The 20,675-nt window shown below is 47.4% G+C and overlaps 1 protein-coding gene across 1 annotated transcript in view; it reads right to left on the bottom strand.

Moving 5' to 3' along the window:
* The window catches only part of LOC116644310 (core histone macro-H2A.2), a 49,930-nt gene extending 29,521 nt beyond the window's left edge, over positions 1-20,409 (bottom strand). Inside the window, exons 1-2 of the mRNA XM_032423813.1 lie at positions 19,364-20,409; positions 582-812 (exon numbers count right to left, since the gene is read on the bottom strand). Coding sequence (XP_032279704.1) covers positions 582-753 — 172 coding nt within the window. The 5' untranslated portion in view covers positions 754-812; positions 19,364-20,409. The remainder of the gene's footprint in view (positions 1-581; positions 813-19,363) is intronic.
* Positions 20,410-20,675: the final 266 nt, after the last annotated feature.

The raw sequence follows: 20,675 nt of genomic DNA, 5'->3' as shown, positions 1-20,675 counted from the left end.
ACCACACACAGCAAAAATCTCATCTTAGTAAAAAAACAATGTTAACAACCAATATGGGAAATTATTTCTCATGGACCATTGTACACAAAGGAGAGTGCAACTAGAACATTATGGGCTTCATGGACCTGGCTGGAGCTGGTTCTGATGTGGGGTCCACACTATTTACGGACAACAAGCCCTAGTTCCTATACACCAGGACACCCAACGCTCAGTCAGGACCTCGAAGCAAAGTGAAGACCCCCTGTTACAAAATGAGTAGCACCCCGCATCCTCCACCCCCAATCTTCCCTGGAGTTTCTCTTCTGCGGGAACCTAGACTTTTACGGGCTGTGTTAACCTAAAGCAAGACACACCTTTTCCACGGCTGGTCTAGAAAAGCCATTTGATGGCGCGTTCTCTTCTTTCCATGTTGATTACCTGTCATTATGCCCTCCCCTAAAGGCTGCAGAATGAATCTTAGCCAAGCAGGCAAGCGGAAACCCCATTAGCACCCCCAGGAGCCTCGAGCCAGCTGCTGAGGGAAGCGATCCTCCCTGTCCTGGGGTGGCAGGGGCGGGGAGCCGGGAGGGGTGACACGTTACCTGCCAGGTACTCGATGACTGCCGCCATGTAGACGGGAGCACCCACGCTGATCCGGTACTTGAAGGTCCCTTTCTTCAGGTAACGCATCAGCCTCCCCACGGGGAAGATGACACCGGCCCTGGCTGAACGGGACAGCTTGGACATTTTCTTCTTCCCGCTCCGGCCCGACATCTTGCCTCAGTTTCCCTCTCAGCTTGCTGACACGGAGGCCTCCCGGCACTAACACGATGCTGAGAAGGAAAGAAGGCAGGGTGAGGAAGGTGGGTCGGCAAGCATTTGGGGAATGGTGATGGGGCACCAGGACACCGCGTGACACATTTGGTGGTCCTGGGGAGGCAACTGAGACCTGGCTGTCACCGCAGGCCACTGAGGGCTGGGAGCTGGGCATGGGCGCTTCACAGGGCATCGGCAGCCACCCTGCGAACATCTCCCCACCCTGCTGTGAGTCAGCCCGACCTCAAGGGGAGAGGCCAAAGAAAGTCACTAGAGAAAGGGGTCATGGTGCTGTTGTCTGCAGGACAATGGCCCCAAAGATGCCCAGAACCCCTGCATATGGCAAAAGAGACTTTGAAGATATGATGAAGTCGAGGATCCTGAGATGGGGAGATTATCCTGGAGTATTTGGGCAGGCCCAGCATAACTGCAAAGGTTCTTTTAGGAGGGGGCAGGAGATGAGTGAGTAGGAAGAGGTGTAACAGGAGAAGCAACGGATTCTCCCCTCAGAGCCTCCAGAAGGAACCAGCCCTGCCAACTCCTTCACTTTAGCCCAGAGAACTTGATTTTCACCTTCTGACCTCCAGAACTGTCAGGTAATAAATTTGTATTGCTTTAACCCCTAAATTGGGGCTAATTTATTATAGCAGCAGCAAGAGAATGAATAGGATTCCTGACTTCAGAGGACTTAGCTAATAGTTAATAGGGCAATGCCTGTCATGGTTAGCTCTGACCGATGACTCAGAGGGGCTCTGCGTTTCTCGGATGGAAGTGCTTTTCTAAATTCTCCAATCATATAGCCTTCTTAAAAACAGAAATACGTCAGAAGATTCAGTTTATTAAACATGCTAATGCAGAGTAACCAAACCTAGCAAATTAAAAGCTACAAAGCAGCCCAAGCTTTTGCTCCTTGGAATGAGGAGTCCAGGCTGATTTGGGGGAGAAACTTCAGAATCAGCGGAGACTTCAAGTACAATGCACCGAGAGACACGCCTATAGCTCATTGTTATTTCAGGAAGCTATCTTCTGTAGGAAGATAAGATAATTATATACTTCCGAAAAGCTCATTCAGAGAATCATGATAGAGCTTCACCCATTGGTTGAGGGCGTATTGTGACCAAAAGATGGGATATATTCCAGAATAAGTAAAAGCAAATGAGACAGGACAAACAGGCATGACCAAAGGGCGGAAAAAAAGGAAACAAAATTTCTAGGAAATGCGTTAATGAATCAAAGTTCTCTGCTCCAAGGGCAATGCCATTTTCACTGGCTATTTCGTTTGGGAATGCAAAATAAATAAGAAAGTCAAAAAGAAATTGAGACTGGTTCTGTTGCGGAGGCTGCCTGTCTCACACACTAGCTAGGCCAGTTTACCAACAGCCAAGGTGGCCATGAAAAGGCCCAAGAAAGTGGGGAAAAATATGATGGAAGAAAGTGTGACACAGAAGCACAGCTGATAGGAAAGACACAAAGCTGGGATTTATTTAATCTGGATGGAAGAATGAACAGAAAGTTCGGGTTCCTAAAGTAGCTGATTCCCCTTTATGACTGAAGAGTTTTATATAAACACTATGGATTTGGCAACCAACCCCATCCTCGACATCTTCTTATCCCCGAGGTGAATAATGTGCGTTTGAGGCATTTTATTACATACTTCACATAAATTATTTTTTACATGCTCATATGTACTTACTATACTCCTATTTTATGAGTCGTTTTGCCATCAAAAGATGTAGGTATTCATCAAAGTTAAGTACAAGCAAAGAGGAGCAAATAGCCTTAGAGTATTGTCTCTTTCATAGAAAGGCACAGGGATCAAACAATATCACCCTTTTTAAAACTTCCACATTTTCTGTGCTTCCGCTGTCCCAGGCTGCTACCTCTCAGCGAAGCCACTCAGACGTCCTCCCTTGGAGGAAGGAAGCGACTGCAATATTAAGGTCCTAACCATCTATTTACGTCAAGGAAACTGAGGTCAGGCATCCGTCAGTGTCTGCAGCACCTGCTGTTGGTCATCACTGACCCAGGGCACAGGGGACTCATTAAGCCACGTGAACTGGTCCTGTCCCCAGAGAGCGCTACACGACAGCTTTGTTAGCTGGTGGTGGTGTCCAAAATGGAGGTGGCTCCTGGTACAGTGGAAAGTCCCCAGGATCGGGAGCAAGAAGCCCTGGGCCAGGTCCTGCTTCTACATAACTAGCTGGGCGAGCTCTGTCTGTCATTGGTGTGGGCCTCATCTGTAAGACGGGGAGGTGACTCATGGATCCCGAAGGTCATTCCGGTCTTAAACACCCCAATGTTTGTGAAATGCACTTTCAAATGGTTCTGGTAAAGAAGCTTTAGTCCTTTTAGGAAATGAATTCCGAAGAGTTGAGAGCCGGTACAGGTTCATAAAGATGTATTAGTATTGGGGACTCCACTAAGCCAATTATGTGCTTTTTGCAGTTATGGGTAAGTTGGGGAAGGGGGAAGATTAGTAGGTCTGGTTGCCAAGGAAACCACCTGAAAAGTCCATCACAGAGTGGACTTGTCCTGTGGATACTGTGCACGCTAGATGGTCATGATCTCTCATACCGAGAGACAGAACGACGCACAGGGCACAAATACCACAGGGCCAGGACCCGCTCATCCCTCCCCACCCCGCCATATTTTTCTCAAACGAAAATAACCAGAGAGTGACTAAGTATGCAGGATAAAGCCACCTAGAGATTCCCCCAATGTCAGCCAAGAGGAGCCACAAATTTCCCTAAAAACGGGTGACTGTAAGGGACCGATGCCTAAAACACTCACGAAGATAAAACAGACAAGTAGGGAAAACCAGGGTCAGATCAAATAGAGGAGCATGCTAGCTGCACAGTGTAAAATGTAGGGGTCACCCCACGCATAGCGTTTTGTAACCAGACTTTCTTTTTTGGCTTCCAGACTTTCCTCCAGGTTAGGGCCTTAGAGCTGGGGATGTGGCTCCGCCTGAGGTCTCAGTGGGAGACCGTGCCTGGGGAACCCATCTTTGTAGACACTGCGCTGAGCTTAAGCAGCGGGGCACCCAACTCCTGGGCCCCGACGCTGGGAGGAACCAGACATTGTAAGAATCAGACCACATCCGGGAATCCCTAAGGATTCAGAGGATGCTGACGGAGCTGACGTGTCACACCTACTGGACCCCACGGGTGGAAGGAAGTGCTTGGCACCCACCATTGCTCCAGAGAAGACCCTGCTTTTACAGACCACCCCTGCCCCCATCCTGTGCTGGGCTCTGCCCGGAGCAGTGAGACATTGTAACCCCTAACTTCTTCGTTTCCAGGACACCCTTTCCCCTGACTCTATCCAGTCTTGGGAAGTCAGGAGTTAAAAACCTGAACGGGTTTTTATCTACTTCCTGTGAATCTCCGAATCTCCGTGGAGGACCACTCGTTTAAAGAGAAAAGAACTATGGCAATGTGAAATGTGTTTCCATCAGACTAATACTTAAATGTTTGTATTTATTTACCTTCTGCTCTAAAACAATTTCTTCTCTAATTAGGCAAAGCTAAGGACTACAGTACATTATGTTTGTTTACAATTTGAAGACAAGAATATGGCTGAAGCTCTCCCAGTGGTTACAGGCGCCACGTGGGCGCCCCCTGGAGGCTGCACGTGGCCAAGCTCTACCCGCCCCACCCTCCAGGCCAATCCTGGGGTATCCTGGAGTCCTTAAGAGGAATTGGGAACCAGACCAGAGATAACCTAGATCTGCAATATATCTGTCCTTTCATCTTGGAGAGACCAAGAAAAACCAAGATATAAAGTCTCGTGATTACTTGCAAAGCAAAGAGGAGAGTTTTCAGCATGCTAACAGTGGGGACTCGGGGAAGAAGGCCAGAGCATGCCTTGCTGCCTGCTCATTTCCCTTTCCCTCCAAAAAGCACAGTTGGAAGAACAAAACTGGTTTTGTGTGTGCTGGGCAGAAGGCACATTCAGACTCCGTTGTTTTAGGATTTATTCCTATGATGGGCTTTTAAGCCCATAAGGACACTGATGAGCTAGATTTTACAGATATCACAAGGGTAAATATTAAATTGCGGCATTGACTCAGACACGGGCAATAAACTCACGCCAGCCTATTCAAATAACTACTGTATTTCATTGATTTTATGATGCTTTTTTTTTTTTACATTTTACTATCTCTAGAAATCAGTATGCATCTTCCAATCTATGACATCATCAATTCAATGAAAGATAGTATTTATGAAGCATTTATTATTGAACAAAAAACTACATTAGTTGTGGAATATACACAGCCCTTGTCCTCAAATATTTTCCAATGAAGTTGCAAGAGAGACCATGACAAAATTTCAAATAGATGCTAGAGACGTTGTTCCTAAACTGTGCACCAAGGTACCCTGGGACAAGTCAGCAAATGTTTAAGCTTTCAAGGGAAATAGAGCGATACTCAACCTCTGTCGGACCCTGCAACTACCAGGTCAAAGTGTTCCTACCAGGGGTTCATGACAGATTGTACTATCTTCTTTCTCATGATTCCATATCCTACAAAGCTGAGTTTTTGGTTGCTGCTGTGATTAAAGCAAAAGCCAGGGAGAAATCACTGTAGAACAGAAAATGAGAGTGGCAGTGTCCAGCCTGATCCTAAGGTTTGAGAAGTTGTGCAGTGCTCAACAGGTGCACGCACCCTACTTGTAATTCATTGTGGCTATTTAAGAATGGGATACAAATATTCTTTTTTCTTCTTATTCATGTATTAGTTTTTTTTCCAAGTAGCTCTTAATTGTTAGGATATAAATACTAAGTTGTTTGGACGTCACCACTTCATAAATAGAACTGATAGGCATTTCTTCTGGCCTAGGCGCTCGGAGGAAAAATGGTGGAGACACTAATTTCTCTGTGAACTGAGAAAGTCTGGGAATTTCTCTGTTAGGGCCCATCACCAACAGGCTGAAACATAAGTGTGCCTTGCTCAAGGTCACTCTGAAGCAAGGAAAACAAAAAAGTTAAACAAGTTATTTAAAATTTTGAGTTTAGGGGTGCCTGGCTGGCTCAGTCAGTAGAGCGTGTGATTCTTGATCCCGAAGTTGTGAGTTCGAACCCCACACTGCGTGTGGAGATAGATGACTTAAAAATAAAATCTAAAATAAAATTTTGAGTTTATTTTATCTTTAAATCTAAGTAATATTTGCACAAAGTAATATAAAGCAAAAAGGTAAAGAAATGCATAAAATGAAAAGCAATAGTCTCCCACCCCACTCTTTCTACCCCAATCTCACTTCCAGAGGTTATTCTGTAACAGTTTTATAATTTTAGTTCTGGTGGTCACCTCCCAAGCTCTAGTGTTTATACTTTATTTTTTTTAAAGATTTTATTTATTTATTTGAGAGAGAGAGAGAGAGCACATGAGGGGGGGGGGGGGGTCAGAGGGAGAAGCAGGCTCCCTGCCGAGCAGGGAGCCCGATGCGGGACTCGATCCAGGGACTCCAGGATCATAACCTGAGCCGAAAGCAGTCGCTTAACCAACTGAGCCACCCAGGTGCCCTAGTGTTTATACTTCTACTTTGTGATTTATTTCCAATTTTAGACAGTCTGTCAATGCCTAAGAAGGGCAAGAACTTTCTCCTCCCTTTTCTAGCTGTTGACAGCACACTGCTGTTTTTATTTCCTCTGCTGATTACCTTGGAAACTTTATTTATTTTTAAAGATTTTATTTATTTATTTGAGAGAGAGAGAGCATGAGCGGCGGGGGAAAGGAGCAGAGGGAGAGGGACAAGCAGACTCCATGCTGAGCGCGGAGCCCGATTCAGGGCTTGACTTGGGGCTCGATTCCATGCCCGTGAGATCAGGACCTGAGCAGAAATCAAGCCGGACCCTTAACTGACTAAGCCACCCAGGCGCCCCTACCTTGGGCACTTTAAATAACACAGTTCAAGCTCTGACTCCCCCAACTTCAGGTGTTCCCTCCTGATCTACTGTAATGTAGGATGGGGCTGTGCACCTTGATCTCTCCCTGACCCTCCACTCCCTGCCTCCCCTCCCCATTCCTACCTCTGCCCTCCCTGCTGCTGTTGTCCCATGCACAACCTTTATGTTTGGTTCCGGAATCACAGTGAAATCTTCATTTTGGCTCTAGGCTGATTTTGAAAATGAAATGCTCACAGGCAGCATTTATATGATTAAGACTTTGTAAAGACTTGCCCTTCAGAATCGAGTGGGTGTTGGCTCTCATTTCCTTTCTGTGGTCCAGCACCGGGCGCCTCGTGTCTCAGTATCAGCGAGTGGATTCTCTTTGTTCTGAAAACGTGTTGTTCAAAAATCATTCCACATTTCACTTGGCTTCACGTTTAGATCCTGTCTTTCTTACACGGCTCCCCGCCGCCCCCAAGTTCCGAATCCCTGTCGGCTCGGGGAGGAGGGCAGTAGCAGCCGGGAACACGGAACTAGTGAATAGTGAACACAGATCCTAGGGGAAACAGGGTTAGGTGGCCGCGAGCCTCTGGTCACCACTTTTTCATCAACAGAATCAATACACAACCTTGTTTTATGTGTGTTTCTGTTTAAAGACACCTTACATAATATGTATTGTTGATTCATCAACATTGAACTCACGGGAATTAGCGACTATCACTTAAACTTGAACGAACCTCCTCTAACACACGTATTTCCTCCAGAAGGCACATTTATTTGCAGCCTTCTTGTGCTCAGGAACACTAGACGGCACTTCAGGACGGTGCCTGGGGCCATTTTGAACAGTGGATTCACCCATGGAAAGCACATAGATGTGCAAACCAATGCACTAAACAGGCCATGGAAAGGGCACGAATTTACTGAGTGAGAGATGAAAGAGGAAGGCCAGCCTCGGTAGAACTCAGCTGGGAAGGTGAGTGATTCGGCTCAAATGTTTTGCTGCCCTGAGTGTGTCTTTGCAAGACTGAAAAAGCATGGATTTGGGGATGACAAATAAAGTTTAGCAAGCAGGCAGTCCCCTAATATGGAATCCGTGAATAACGAGGGTCAACTGTGCTTTCCTTTGTTCTCGATGACAAAAGAGAAGTGTGGCTTTGCCATATTCTAAAAATCACCTAGTTTCTTGGTCATCGTTCTTTGCAGGGGCCACTTTCTTCCCAGAGACTTTTATACTGAAGTCTTCTGACCTCTGACCTCATGCTCCAGTTTGGAATGGTTGCTTCACCCAGTGGTCATTCTGGGACTTGTCTTCCTGGCTCATCCTTCACCCAACTGCTCCTCCTTCTCGGTTTACTGCCTTGTTTGCTTGGGGTCAGCCTCCTCTCATTCTTCAGAGACAGTAGAGAGAAGGACACTTTGGTTTCTTTCTTTTCTTTTTTTTTTTTAAGATTTTATTTATTTATTTGTCAGAGAGAGAGAACAAGCAGGGGGAAGGGCAGGCAGCAGGAGAAGCAGGCTCCCTGCTGAGCAAGGAGCCCAATGTAGAACTCGATCCCAGGACCCTGGGATCATGACCTGAGCCGAAGGCAGACGCTTAACCAACTGAGCCACCCAGGCATCCCTACACTTTGGTGTCTTACATAAATGGGACTGTCTTTACTGAATGATCTTTGGATGATCATTTGGTAGGGAATATAATTTTTAGCATCAAAATCATTTTGCTTCAACATTTTGAAACCATCAATCCATTGTTTTTTTTCATCCAGTGTTACAGATAAGTGTGGTGCCCCCGACCCCCCAAGCTTTTAGATTGTCTCTTTCTGTTCTAAAATTTCACAAGGATGTATCTAGGTGTGGGTCTTCCCCGACCCCATCCACCCTGTTCAGCACTTGGCGATAAGCCTGTTAAATCAATCAGAACACTGGTGTCTTTAATAACTCTGGGCATTTTCTGTTACAGACTTGATCATTCCGCCCCATCTCTTTATTCCTCCTGCCGGTCCCTTCTCTTACTGGAATGCCTGTAAACCAGAGGTTGGATCTCCCGGATTGCTCCTCCAAGTCTCTCATCTTTTTCCTTCCATTTTTTTTTTCAGGCCTCTTAACATCTAATTTTGGCAATCATATTATTCATTTCCAAGAGCTCTTTCTTGTTCTCTGGTTGTTCCTTTTTCACACCAGCCCCTTCTTTTATGAGTGCACCATGTCTTCAAGTCTCTCTGAGACTAGTTAGGGTGTGTCTACATGATCGTCTGTTCTGGAAATTATTTGATTCGGTCAGTCATCCCATGTATTTATTTTCATCTTTCTCTTTCATGTCAGCTTTCCTTCAATGTCTGGTGAGCTCTGGTCATGGCTTCATGTTTAAGAATGAAAGACAGGCTGATCATTACAGGCAGATAGAAAAGCTTTCCTCAGCTGTTGTCAGCTAGGCATGGATCCTGCCTGGGACCTCTGGGTGCGTGCCTAGGGCCTGCCATAGAGCAGACATTGCCTGCGCGCCCAGTCAGGGACTGAGAGCCCCCAGATGCCAGAATGAGAAAGCATTACTTTGTGGAGCTGCAGGCGTCCTAGAAATTCTAGACCTGCCCTGTAGTTGTTCAATTTCTCTCTTTTTAAAAAAATAAGACTTAACAGATTTCTTTTTTTAAATAAACAAATTTATTTATTTTGGCGGGGGGTGGTGGCAGAAGGAGAAGGAGAGAGAATCTCAAGCAGGCTCCATGCTCAGTGCAGAGCCCGACGCAGGGCTCGATCTCGGGACCCTGAGACCACGACCTGAGCCGAAATCTAGTTAGACGCTTAACCAGCTGAGCCACCCAGGCGCCCCACATAGTCGTTCAATTTCTTTAGAGAGGAAACCTCAGATTGTTAGTTGGGGGGATAAATGCGGGATTGCCAGAAACTCTACTGGGAGGAGGGGAGGGAGAGGGACCAATTCAGCTGGTCGTTCTGGAAACAGACTCTCAGCAAGTCCCCGTCTCTCACCCTGCCCACCTGCAGTGCAGCTCCCTCTTGCCTTTACTCTTACCCATGGCCTCCCGTGCGACACTGTCTGCATGGTCCGAGGCACTTTCAGTCTTCCAGAAACTTGTTGAAATCTCCCACCTGCTGAAGACCCACACCAGCCCCCTGCCCCTTTGTTGTTTGGTGTTTATTTTCCTTGAAATTCTTTACCATTATTTTTGGGGGCTCCAAGAGAGGGAAAGCGCCTGCGCTCTGTCCATCATGTAGAACTGGAAATGGAAGGTGTCATTTTAACTTAACATCTTAGCAAACATCATTCGGGAATCAGCCTAGAAAGGAGTATGCTGGTAAGGAGAAAAAGCTCAACTGTTTTATAATTGAGTAATAATGTCATATTGAAAAATTTAGATCACTTTCATCACCAGGTGAGTCATTGGTCTTGAGATAATTGAGGAATATAAAATTTCATATCAAGAGATTATGTAAGACCCCTTAGTATAACCGAATCAAATTCAGTGTGTCTGTATTTGCCCGACTGTAGCATATGGGATTCCTATAAACAATATTTATAATTATACTGTAATCCCAGAAGGGAGAAGAAGAAAGAAAAGAAAAATCCCAAGCATTTGCCCTTATTGAATGAATTGCTTTTGGTGGGAAACAGCAAACTTTGCTTAACACCCTGACTGCCTGCCTTCATGAAAAGACAAAATAGTCTGGTTTCTTTGGACCAGTATTTCCTTTAATTTAAATACGTTCTTTCTCAAGCATAAAGAGCTGATCAAGAGGAACCCATTTTTTTTCTGCCTCAAACAACTTCTTGAAATTTGTATTACATGTAAACTGGTGAGGAATATGACACTCTAGCCAATCCGCAAGACGGTCCATTAGAAGCCGCCAGCAATCCTGATTTCAATGATCATTTTTCTGCTGTTAAGCTGCCGCAAAGCGGCTTTTAAAAAGAGAGAGCAGTCATTTGAGATTGGGAACAGTCACTGTGGGCCGCGTGTCACAGGTGAGGGTTGGCTGGGCTGAAGAACCACCTTGACAAAGGATCTGGAATTACAAGACAGCTTATTTTAAAGTACTCTTTCGAGCTTGTTCTCTTCAGAAGTATACAGATCAGGGGCTGTAGGGAGGGAGTGACGGGGAACAGCAAATGCGCACGGGGCGGGCTTTGGCCCCCCATCTGCCTGCAGGCTGCTCCCGGGGGGTGGAAAAATCTGAGGCAGAGCAGGGGTCCAGCTGCCTCTTCTTTAGTGAGGCGGGATCCTGGGGGTGGCAGGGGAGAGGCGCCTGACCCCTGGACATCAGCAAGTCCGGGACCTTGTTCTATCCCTGCACTAGCACAAGCCTTGGCTCCTAGAAGATTCTCCCGAAGTTTCTGTTGAATAAGTGAGCAGAAGAGTGAGTCCCCATAAAAAAGTATATGAATCAAAATGCTTTCATCTATATATTACTTTAAAACTGGAAATAAGAGGTCTTGTAGCTTTTTAACGATGGGAATGATTTTTTTTTAAACTTTAAGTACTGTTTTAAAATTGCTGAGATGTATTCATTTTTTCATCCCCATGATATTTCTCTAATCTGTAGTATCGTGCTTCAGAATATCTCATATTGTAAATATTTATGAAAAATGAAGTAGACACCGCAATGAAGCATCTTCACTCTGTCAGTTCAAAACTCTCCTTTGGGAGAATAAAATGAGATGAAATAAAACTCGGTAGGACATAAGGGAATTCAATACAAATGTATTAACTATATGTAGAAATATATTTTTAAAGGACATTAAAAAAAAACCCTCTTAGCCTCACACCTAATAGAATTCTAATGTATTTTGGTGTGTTATGTGTTACCCTACTATGTACTGTATTAAAATAATAATAGTTAGTATTATTTTGTAGCTGTAAAAACCATTCTCAGTAGCACTAGCTAAATCACCTGCTCTATTACATTTCCATTTATGAAGTCCAAGGGCAAATCATTATTGCACAAGTAATACTTTCCAAACCGTTTTCATCCAAGGCCATCTTTAAGTGAATGAGAATAGTCAATAATTTTATCGTCATATATGTTAGAGCACATTAACAATTTATAATGTAAAGAGCTATATCAAATGCAATTTCATCAAAATGACACACGGATCAAATTAACTAAATTAACCAACCGTGAACGTTAGAACCAAGCATTAACCCAATTTATTTAAATTGTACTATTGGGTTACAAATCATTCCCTTTTTAAAAAGTCTTTCAAGTCATGTCCTGGAATAATCTAGGAGGAAGTCAACTGCCAGTGCATTCTTTATAATCCAGAGTCAGAACATGTGTGCCCAACTCCTTCTAGAGGGGACGGGGAGAGGAGAGCAGAGCATGGGGGGGGCGCAGATAGGGCGTGGATTTAGGGTATATGCTGCTAGGGCGGTACTCAGTGACTTTTAACAGGTTTTGTTACCTTTGTTAAACGTGAGCTCAAGTTTCTTTTTAAAAAAGACAAAAGGACAAGTTGTTGATATATATTTAGTCTCTTCGTTATTAGCCTGCCATTGTCTAATATAAGTATATTTGGCTACCTATGGTATCGGTTGGATGAGAAATGAATATAAGTGAATGAATAAAAATAACTTTTATTCTTATTGGATCTTAGTCATGCAGCCCAGAAGAAAATTTTCTTCCTGAATCTATTTATTCATGGAAAACAAAATAAAAAACAAACCCTTTACTGGGTCCAGCCTGGTCTCTTATCTTTTTGCTCTTGGGAATTGACAAACAGAACAGTGGGCAAGTTGTCCTGTTTCTTCAAAATCGAATAGTTTCAAATTAGTAGTGAGGTTTATTGTTATCAACGGTGGCCTCTTGCTTCTCTGAGCAGGGGACCGACTTTGAGCCAAGATGAGCTTCTCAGGTGAGGGGTGAGGAGATGCGGGAGTTTGCTTTGGGGCCGGGAGTGAGTGTTACCAGTCCCGGACAGCAAGTAGACTGTAGCCCCCGGCGCTGCCTGATCCACCAGGGGCTTCCAGAGACATCGATGACTGCTGGGCCCCTGAGTACATGGGGGGGCGGTTGTGGGTGCTCAAGGCAGAGGCAGCTGCCCCGGAAGCCCTCTTCCTCCATCCCTCCCTTGCTTGTCCCTCCCACCCTGTTTTCCTTACTGTCAGTCCTAAGGCAGCGGCTGCACTGTGGGCGCAGTGGGACTTGAGGGGGCTGTGGCTCCCGCCGCCGTGTTCTATGCTGGTGATACGCAGCGCCCTTCCCTGGTTATGGCTGCGGCGGACTGGGTCTTGGCAGTCTGCACCGCTGCACCAGGTGAGGGCAGCCATGAGGTGCCTTTCCATCTATGGGTGGAAGCTGCTAGACCTCGAGGGTGCAGCACAATGGCAGATGGGAGGTACAGGGGACCAGAGTGGGGAAGGGGGTGTGGTGTGAGGGGGTGGGGGGGCCCAGTCTTGCACCCACCACCTGTGGCCCTTAGCCAAACCCACTGATTTTTCAACACCTCCCCCCCCCCAACCCCGCCAACTTTGCTCAAACAAACAAACAAACAAACAAACAAAAAAGAACAATCTTTCAGGAGCTCCAACATATAAAACAGACGGAAGGAAGGGGAGCAGTCCTGGATGGAGTTGGGATGTGCCTGAGAACCTTGATGGCTGGGTTCCCACCTTTCCTGCTTTGGGCCTCTGAGAAATGACAGCCATTACACCTGCTGACCTGTGCGGTCCTTTCCGCCCTGAAAGATGCTCCTATTCTATGAAGATGCTCAAAAGGTCCCTCCTTCTGACCCCCCTCTGTTACATCCACAGACATGGAACAACCCAGTAGAATGAAGTCATATCCAGATGATCTTCCCTTTGAAGTGACTATCTTGTCATCCACAATAATTGTAGAAAAGAAAAACCAGACTTGAAAATTCTACTTTGCTTTGTTCCGGAACTGCCTCTTCTCCACCCCAAGACAATAATCTACAGTGTTCACTGAAGAGCAGCGGGGGTGAAATCCAGTTTTGGAGCAAGGGGACAACGCTGGAGTTGGTTAGCACAGCAAGGAAATTCTGGAAGACTGGTCAATTTGCAAGTTTAGCATACTGGTGGGGGACCCCGTGAATTATCATCTGATCTAAAAGTTTATGTTGTATATTATAAAAGCTATTGGAATTTGCCTTTTCATATTCTACTACCACTATTTAATTTTAATGGCTTTATTGAACAGTGAAAGCAGCACAAAATACACGTCGCATAATATATGCCGTTATTAGGGCCAGGCCAGTAAACGCAGGGCCTGGGTTTCCCAGGATCAGTTTGATTTTACTTTGTTATGTTTTTGTCCAGTTGTTATGGAAACACCCCAAATCTAAGCATCCAAACTATATCATCAGGACTGCCTCTTTTATCCAGAAACAAGCCCCAGATCTCTGATCAGATCGTGTGTTGCAATTTTGGGTTAAACAATATTGTCGCCGTAGCTAATTCTGGCGTTCCCAGAATGAGCTGGAGCGAACATCCCTGTGCTGGGGCTGGTGGTCCGACGTGGATTTCCACACACACTTCTGTCAAAGCATGAGAATTCTGACTTGAATTACTTACTCCATTCCAAGTCCAAATTGGCAACGCCAGTCAAATAAATCGGGCAAAGTATGATGGATGGTGGGATGGATAAATGAACAGCAAGGGCTTCAGAGAAACCACCAAATTTATCTTATTTAATACTTTGTGACAAGACAGTTTAAAGTACAGTGTTGTGCGGCTCAATCGGATAATCTTTATCTTTCATCGGACAGAGGCAGGTAAAATGGTGATGCAGAGAAGAAGTTTTTAAAATAAGACTTTGCATAATGAACATAATCTGAGAATTGCTGGGATGGCAGCAGCCCCTTGTTCTCACCCCAGGGAGGAGAGGATGGGATGTGGGCTGCAGAGTGAGGGTGCCTGGGTTGCCGTCCCAAGTCTACCTCCAGCTGTGGGCCCCACTTGACCTCTCTTTTCTTTTCCGTGAGATGGGTCTAATAATAGTAGCTACCTATCGCGCTGTTGGAAGAACGGAAGGGGTGAATACACAGAATGTGTCTGGAACAGTGCCTGGCAGGCCGTAAGGCGTTTAATAAACATTAGCCATCGTGACTTATTTCCACAGAAGAAAACAGTTCCAGAGGACGATTTTCATGGAGTGCAGCCTGGCATTTCCCCTCTATTTCAAAAGCAACTATGACAATACCGTAGCGCTGGGTGTGCTGTGTACACCACGAGGCTTGAGCTCAGCAACATCTTCCTAGGAGCTTATGTAAAGGGGTGGTGATGAAATTTCCACCCTGGGGAAACTCCCAGAGCTACCCAATCTACTGAGAACTTCAAGACAGTGAGTACTTTTGTTTTTTCCAAGGCAAGGCACTTTGGGGCCCCTCCTCGTCTAATCCCGTATTCCCCAAATTCCACGTGCCTGGAAATTCACAATCATCACATGGTTAGAATCCTAGGATTTCATAAAGTCATGATCTAAGACTGAAAGGTACTAGAGTGATCAAGTATTTTTAGTGCCCCCTCCTGATTTTAGCCACCATAGAAGGTGTGGCATGGGAGGGGCGGTGGTCAGTAAACAGCTGGTCCATGACCACACAGTTCTTGTGAGAGAGACCAGACCTACCACCAGCCCCCTCACCCCCACTTCTGGAATCCTGGTCTGGGGCTGTTTTTCCTGCACTCGGTTATACCTGGCAGTGTTATGTAGTACACATTGGACCTTCAATAAATGTTCCTTGAATGAGTGAATAAGGGAAACCAGCCTTAAATATTTCCTTCCTTCCGTCCTTCCCTCCCTCCTTTCGTCCTTCCTCCTTCCTTCTTTTGTAGGATCCACGCCCCGTGTGGGACTTGGATTCATGACCCTGAGATCAAGAGTTGCATGCTCTACCGACTGAGCCAGCCAGGTGCCCCTTAAATATTTGTTTCAAAAGCATTTGGGGGGCTCCTTTTGTGACTTTTTGGGGGGAGGAGAAATGAATTATCCTCTCACTCATCCTTCCCTCCAACTTAATTCCCAATATACATTCCAGTGTGCACCCAGGAGAAAAAAAAAAAAACCCTCCATCGTGAAGCTTTCACTATCTTCCTTTTTAAAATACTACTTTCCAATATCGTTGTTAAAAGTTATGTCCTCTACTGGCTCATTTTTTTTTTCTCTTCTAAATCTAATTTAAGATATTCACAGAAGCATAGCGATCAAACAAATTGTAAACTGTTGGTTCAGTTCGCTCCTCAACTTGAACCTCAGCAGCCCAGGCCGACCTCAGCCTCGCGAGGGAATTTACATGATGATGACGTGATGACGTTGAAGAAAGAGGAGGAGCTCTGTGTGGTCAGGCTTCTTTGCGCCCGCCTTGGACCCTTTCCCCTTCTCCTCCAATCCTCCTGCGTTCTCTGTTGTAGCCTACTCCCAGCTCTCTTCCAGATTAAAATTCTATTCTCCCTTTAAAAATTGTTGTAGCATTTTATTGCGGCTGTTATTACACGTTATCAATCACTTGTAACTTCTTCATTGTATTTAGTTATGCAAGTAATACAGAAATTAATTCAAATTGTAAAATTTCAAATGTTGTAACAATGGTTACAGATGGGTATGAATAATTGTATGACTAAACTCTTCCTTGACAATTCTTCCAGTGCTTGTCTCTTTCAGTGGGTGTCTTTATACCCTTCCTATCTATTTATGTGTGCATTTTTACTTACAGAAATGCATAGTATTATTCTGGGTATTTTTTTTTTTTTTTACATAAATAGTACCATACAGTATGTATTGTTCTGCAATTGCCTTTTTCATTAATAATATGTCTTGGTGACCTTTCTGTCTCACTATATACGGGCTTATTTCATTCTTTTTAACTGTTGCCTAATTTATCCAGAAGATAGATGTACCGGATTTTATTTAGCCATTCCCTATGATGGCCGTTAGGTTGCTTTCAGTTTCAAAACTACCAAAACTCAAAATGGGAGGGAATTACCTAATCTGAGCATACGCGTGCCTGTTTCCCTAGGATACGTACCAAGAAATGGAACTGCTGGGTCGCAGAGTGTGCACACTATTAATTTTAACAGTGCCCTCCAAATTGGCTGTACCAATTTACACACCTGTTAGCAGTGTAAGAAAGTACCCGGTTTCCCACTCAGCTTGCCAAGATTAATCACTTTTTACCTTGTCTTACCTGCATATATATTTTATCTCCTAGGCTTGGAATGTAAGCTCTCTGAGAGCAGGGCCCATGACTTTCCCATATGTGCATCCCCCCCCCCCCCCACCCACGGGGATTTTTAATTAGTTTTAGCAAATGCTTGTTGAGTGGTCTCCACCCCCAATCTTTCTCATCTCTGTGAAAAAAAAAAAAAAAAAGCGTTTACCCAGAACGCATCTTTTAGGCGATTTCTTAAGAATGAAAAACGTTTTTAAAAAAGTTGGTTGGATTTTTGTACATCCTTCCCCCTGGACAAGTTACAGATATCTTTCATCTAAAGTTGCCTGCGGAAAACGGGATTCCCTCCTGCTCTGCTGGTAGGAGGCAGTGAAAACAGACCTGGCTGTCTCAGACAATAGCTAGCAAGGTGTCCCACCCACTGGGAAAAGCCTCAGAATCCCTGGGAACTAGACAGAAGATGGGATGGGGAGGGAGTAAGGTCAGACTCTTTGGAACATTCTGGATCCAAGGAGCGAAATTCTTTTACAGAGTTTTGAAATAGAGGAAACCATTAATAATGTCCAAACCCCGGCAATAAATGGATCCAGGTGAGGAAGACCTGTGACAGCCTAGCAGAACTGGAGTGGAGAACTGGAAATAAATGTATTTTCAATTTGGATCCAGGAAAGGGAGGTTTTAGAGGTGTGAATTACTGGATGCAAGATAAACTTTTCCTCCAGGCAGAGCCTATATTTATTTATATGATAATCTTGGGCTAAAGCGATTCTAAAAATCCATGAGCGTGGTTCCAAATCTTGCCGTCTGAACACTCATTTGAAAAAAAGGAGTTTTCCAAAGGGGCTAGAGATAACTTTCAGTTAAATATGAACGAATTGAGAATTGCGTGTCGCTAAATAAGAAACAGCACAAACCGAGGCGCATTTCACTCTGGATAACGTTTCTGTATCTCTCGCCTATTGAACCGTTTCAATAGCAACTGTGCAGCCCAGGTCGGGTACAGTTGTATTTCGACACAAACACAAATGAGAAAAGTGAGGAAACCGTTTGCTAGGGTGGACTGACCGCCTCCAGGGGAGTGGGGGGCGTAGGCGCGGGCCCTGTCTGGAACTCCCCTGGGCTGGACGGGCACCGCAGTTCACCTGCACCGCTGGAGTGCGGGGACCCCCTTTACCGTCGGGGCTGCACCGCCCCAGACACACAGGGACCCGCGCTTTCGTTTCTCAGCTCGCATCTTCTGGCCCTTTTCACCCCTTCGCGCACCGTGGGACCGTTGCCACTAAACCCCAGCAGTGACCGGGCCGAAATCAAGCCCGCGGTGGCCCAGGTCGCGGCCGCAGCCATCAGCGACTGGAAACTCCTGGAGAGGGAGGCGCATCTGGCCTTTTGGGGGCTCAGGGTCCTTTGGCCATTGTTGGGAGGAACAAAGAGGGCAGGAGCGGAGGGCGCCCCCATGAGGCAAGGCGGGGAATGACACCGACCGGCGCGATTTAGGCGGCGGGCGAGGCTGGCAGCGGGTGCTCGGGGAGAGCGGGCTGCGAGCCGGGGAGGCAGGGCCGGTCCCGCCCGCCGCGCCCCGCACGCGCCTCGCGCGCCGTCTGGCGCCCGCCGCAGCCCTTTCCTTCGTCGCGGCCACTTTACTTTTATCCCCTTTTTTCCTTTTATTATTATTATTATTATTATTATTATTATATATATTTTTTCCCGCGCAAAGCGGGAAGCGGGGACTGCCCAAGCGAGCGGCGGAGGGGCCGCCATTTCCCGGGGAAAACGCAGCGCGCGCGGCGGCACCGGGCGCCCCGGAAAGGGAACCGGAGGGGAGTGCCCGGCCCCGAGCCCTCCTCCGCGCCGGCCGGGAGCTCACGGGGCTCACGGGGCTCACGGGGCTCGCGGCGCCCGGCTTACGCGCAGCAGCTCCCGGCCTCGCCCCCGCCGCCCGCGTCCCCGGCCTGACCTTCCGCGGCGCGGCCCGCCCCCGGCCCCCGGCCCCGGGCCCCTTCCCTCCGGCCCGCGCCCCCGCGCCCCTTCCATTGTCAGCCCGGAGCGGGCCGGCGCGCAGCCCCGCACCCTCGGAGGCCCCCCCACCCCCCGAGCGGCCCACCGCCCCGGAGCAGTCCCCGCGGCCGCCGGGCGCCTCCCTCCTCCGCTCCGGCGCCCCGAACTCTGCATCCCGGGAGCCCTCAGCTCCCTCCCGGGCCGGCCTCGCCGCGGCCCGCCGCTGGACCCCGCATCCTGCCGCCTCCTCCCTCCTCGCCCAGGATGCCCCCCACTCCTCGCCGGCCGCGGCAATTTTACCGCTTCTTTCGCACCCCCCCGCCCCCCGCCTTTATTTCGCGAGGAAGCAAGTTGGGCACCTTGATTTATTAATTCTTCTGTCTTTCTTTTGCGGGGAGGGTCGGCTATCGGGGTGCGCCCGCAGGGGCCGGGCGGCGGGAGAGGCAGGGGTTCTCTCCGGCCCCGGCACTGCCCCCGCGGCGCGTTTTGTCTCCAGCCCCCGGAGCCCCCTGAACAATAATGCCATCGCCATGGCGGGCTCACCTGGTGCTGCGCCGCCTGCTCCGGGCGCCCGGTGCCCTCGGCGCGCCGCTCCCGGGGCGCAGGTTCGGCCCGCGCGGCGCCGGTGCCGGGCAGGACTCTTTGCCTTTCTTTGGGTTCTATCGGTGCTTGTCAATGGCGGCAAGCGGCAGTTCTCCGGGCCGCGGATAGTAGCGGGGGGAGGAGGAGGAGGGAGAAGGGATTGCTCCTTCTCCACATAACCACCTCTAGGAGGAGTCGCTCAGCCTCATCCCCCGCCAGCCCAGGCTCCGCGACGGGTCCGGGGCTTTCGGTGGGGCTTGATGAGCTATTGTCCTTCAGGAGCATTAATGATGAAACCGCGCGGCCTCCGCGTCGCGGGCGGATCAGCCGGATGCGCTGAGGGCCACTTGCTAAGATGAGGCTTTCCCCAGAGCCGGGGACAGAAGCACTACGGTCACGATCCGGAGGCTCCCGATAGCAGGATCCACCTTTGGTGGAAGAAGACGGCGTGGGCGTTCATCATCGGGCAGTTCTGGGCAGAGCCTTAGAAGGTGAAAGCCCAAACGGCCCCCTTCGATGGTCTCGTGTCCTCAAATAATAACAAATAACTGTACAGGAACATTCGTGTCTGCCACTGGGGCTGTTGCATAGGGTGGCCACGGCCACGAGAACTGAGAATGTGTATCCATGCCTGTTGGCTTTTTATAAATTCAGACCAGTTTAGATTCCAGGGTTGCATAATATTCGCAGATGTATGTTTTGGTGGGTGAGACTGTGTGCGTGGACATAATTTTTAATTCGGTTGCTTTCCCGTGTGTTAATTTGTAATATCGAAGCAGGTATTGAGATTGGCACGGGGCTATTGTCTTAAGGACCAAACGTTAGTTTCCGGGAAATGTATTGTTACAGGGATGTGGCGGACAATATCAGGTGTGATCATGGGATTAGAAGTAGCTCTGTTCTACTGGAAGCCAGGGCTGTCCTTTGTAACTGGAGATGCAAGCCCGGGGCTCCATGGCTGGGGGTGAGTCAAAGGAATGTGTTTAGTGCTGGGAGAAATGTTCACTTGCTATGGGCCATCCATGCTTCCTCTGGTTTCTCACCGATGAGTCAAAGGATTGTGAGAGGCAAAATTTTGACCTCTTTAAAAAAGGGAAACCGACAGGAAAACACAGTTCTCCAGCATTGGTCAAATGGGTGCTTTTCAGAGCCTTCTTTTCAGAGCCTTTCCCATTTGGTAATATTGTGTACATTTGCCCCTATAAACCTGTAAATGTTTAGGCAGTGGGGAATATTGGGGTGACGGAGAGCCTCCAATTGTCTGAGTGGGAAA

Source organism: Phoca vitulina, unplaced genomic scaffold, assembly GCF_004348235.1.
Source record: "Phoca vitulina isolate PV1807 unplaced genomic scaffold, GSC_HSeal_1.0 scaffold29, whole genome shotgun sequence".
NCBI lineage: Eukaryota > Metazoa > Chordata > Mammalia > Carnivora > Phocidae > Phoca > Phoca vitulina.
This window is presented reverse-complemented; position numbering and strand designations above follow the sequence as displayed.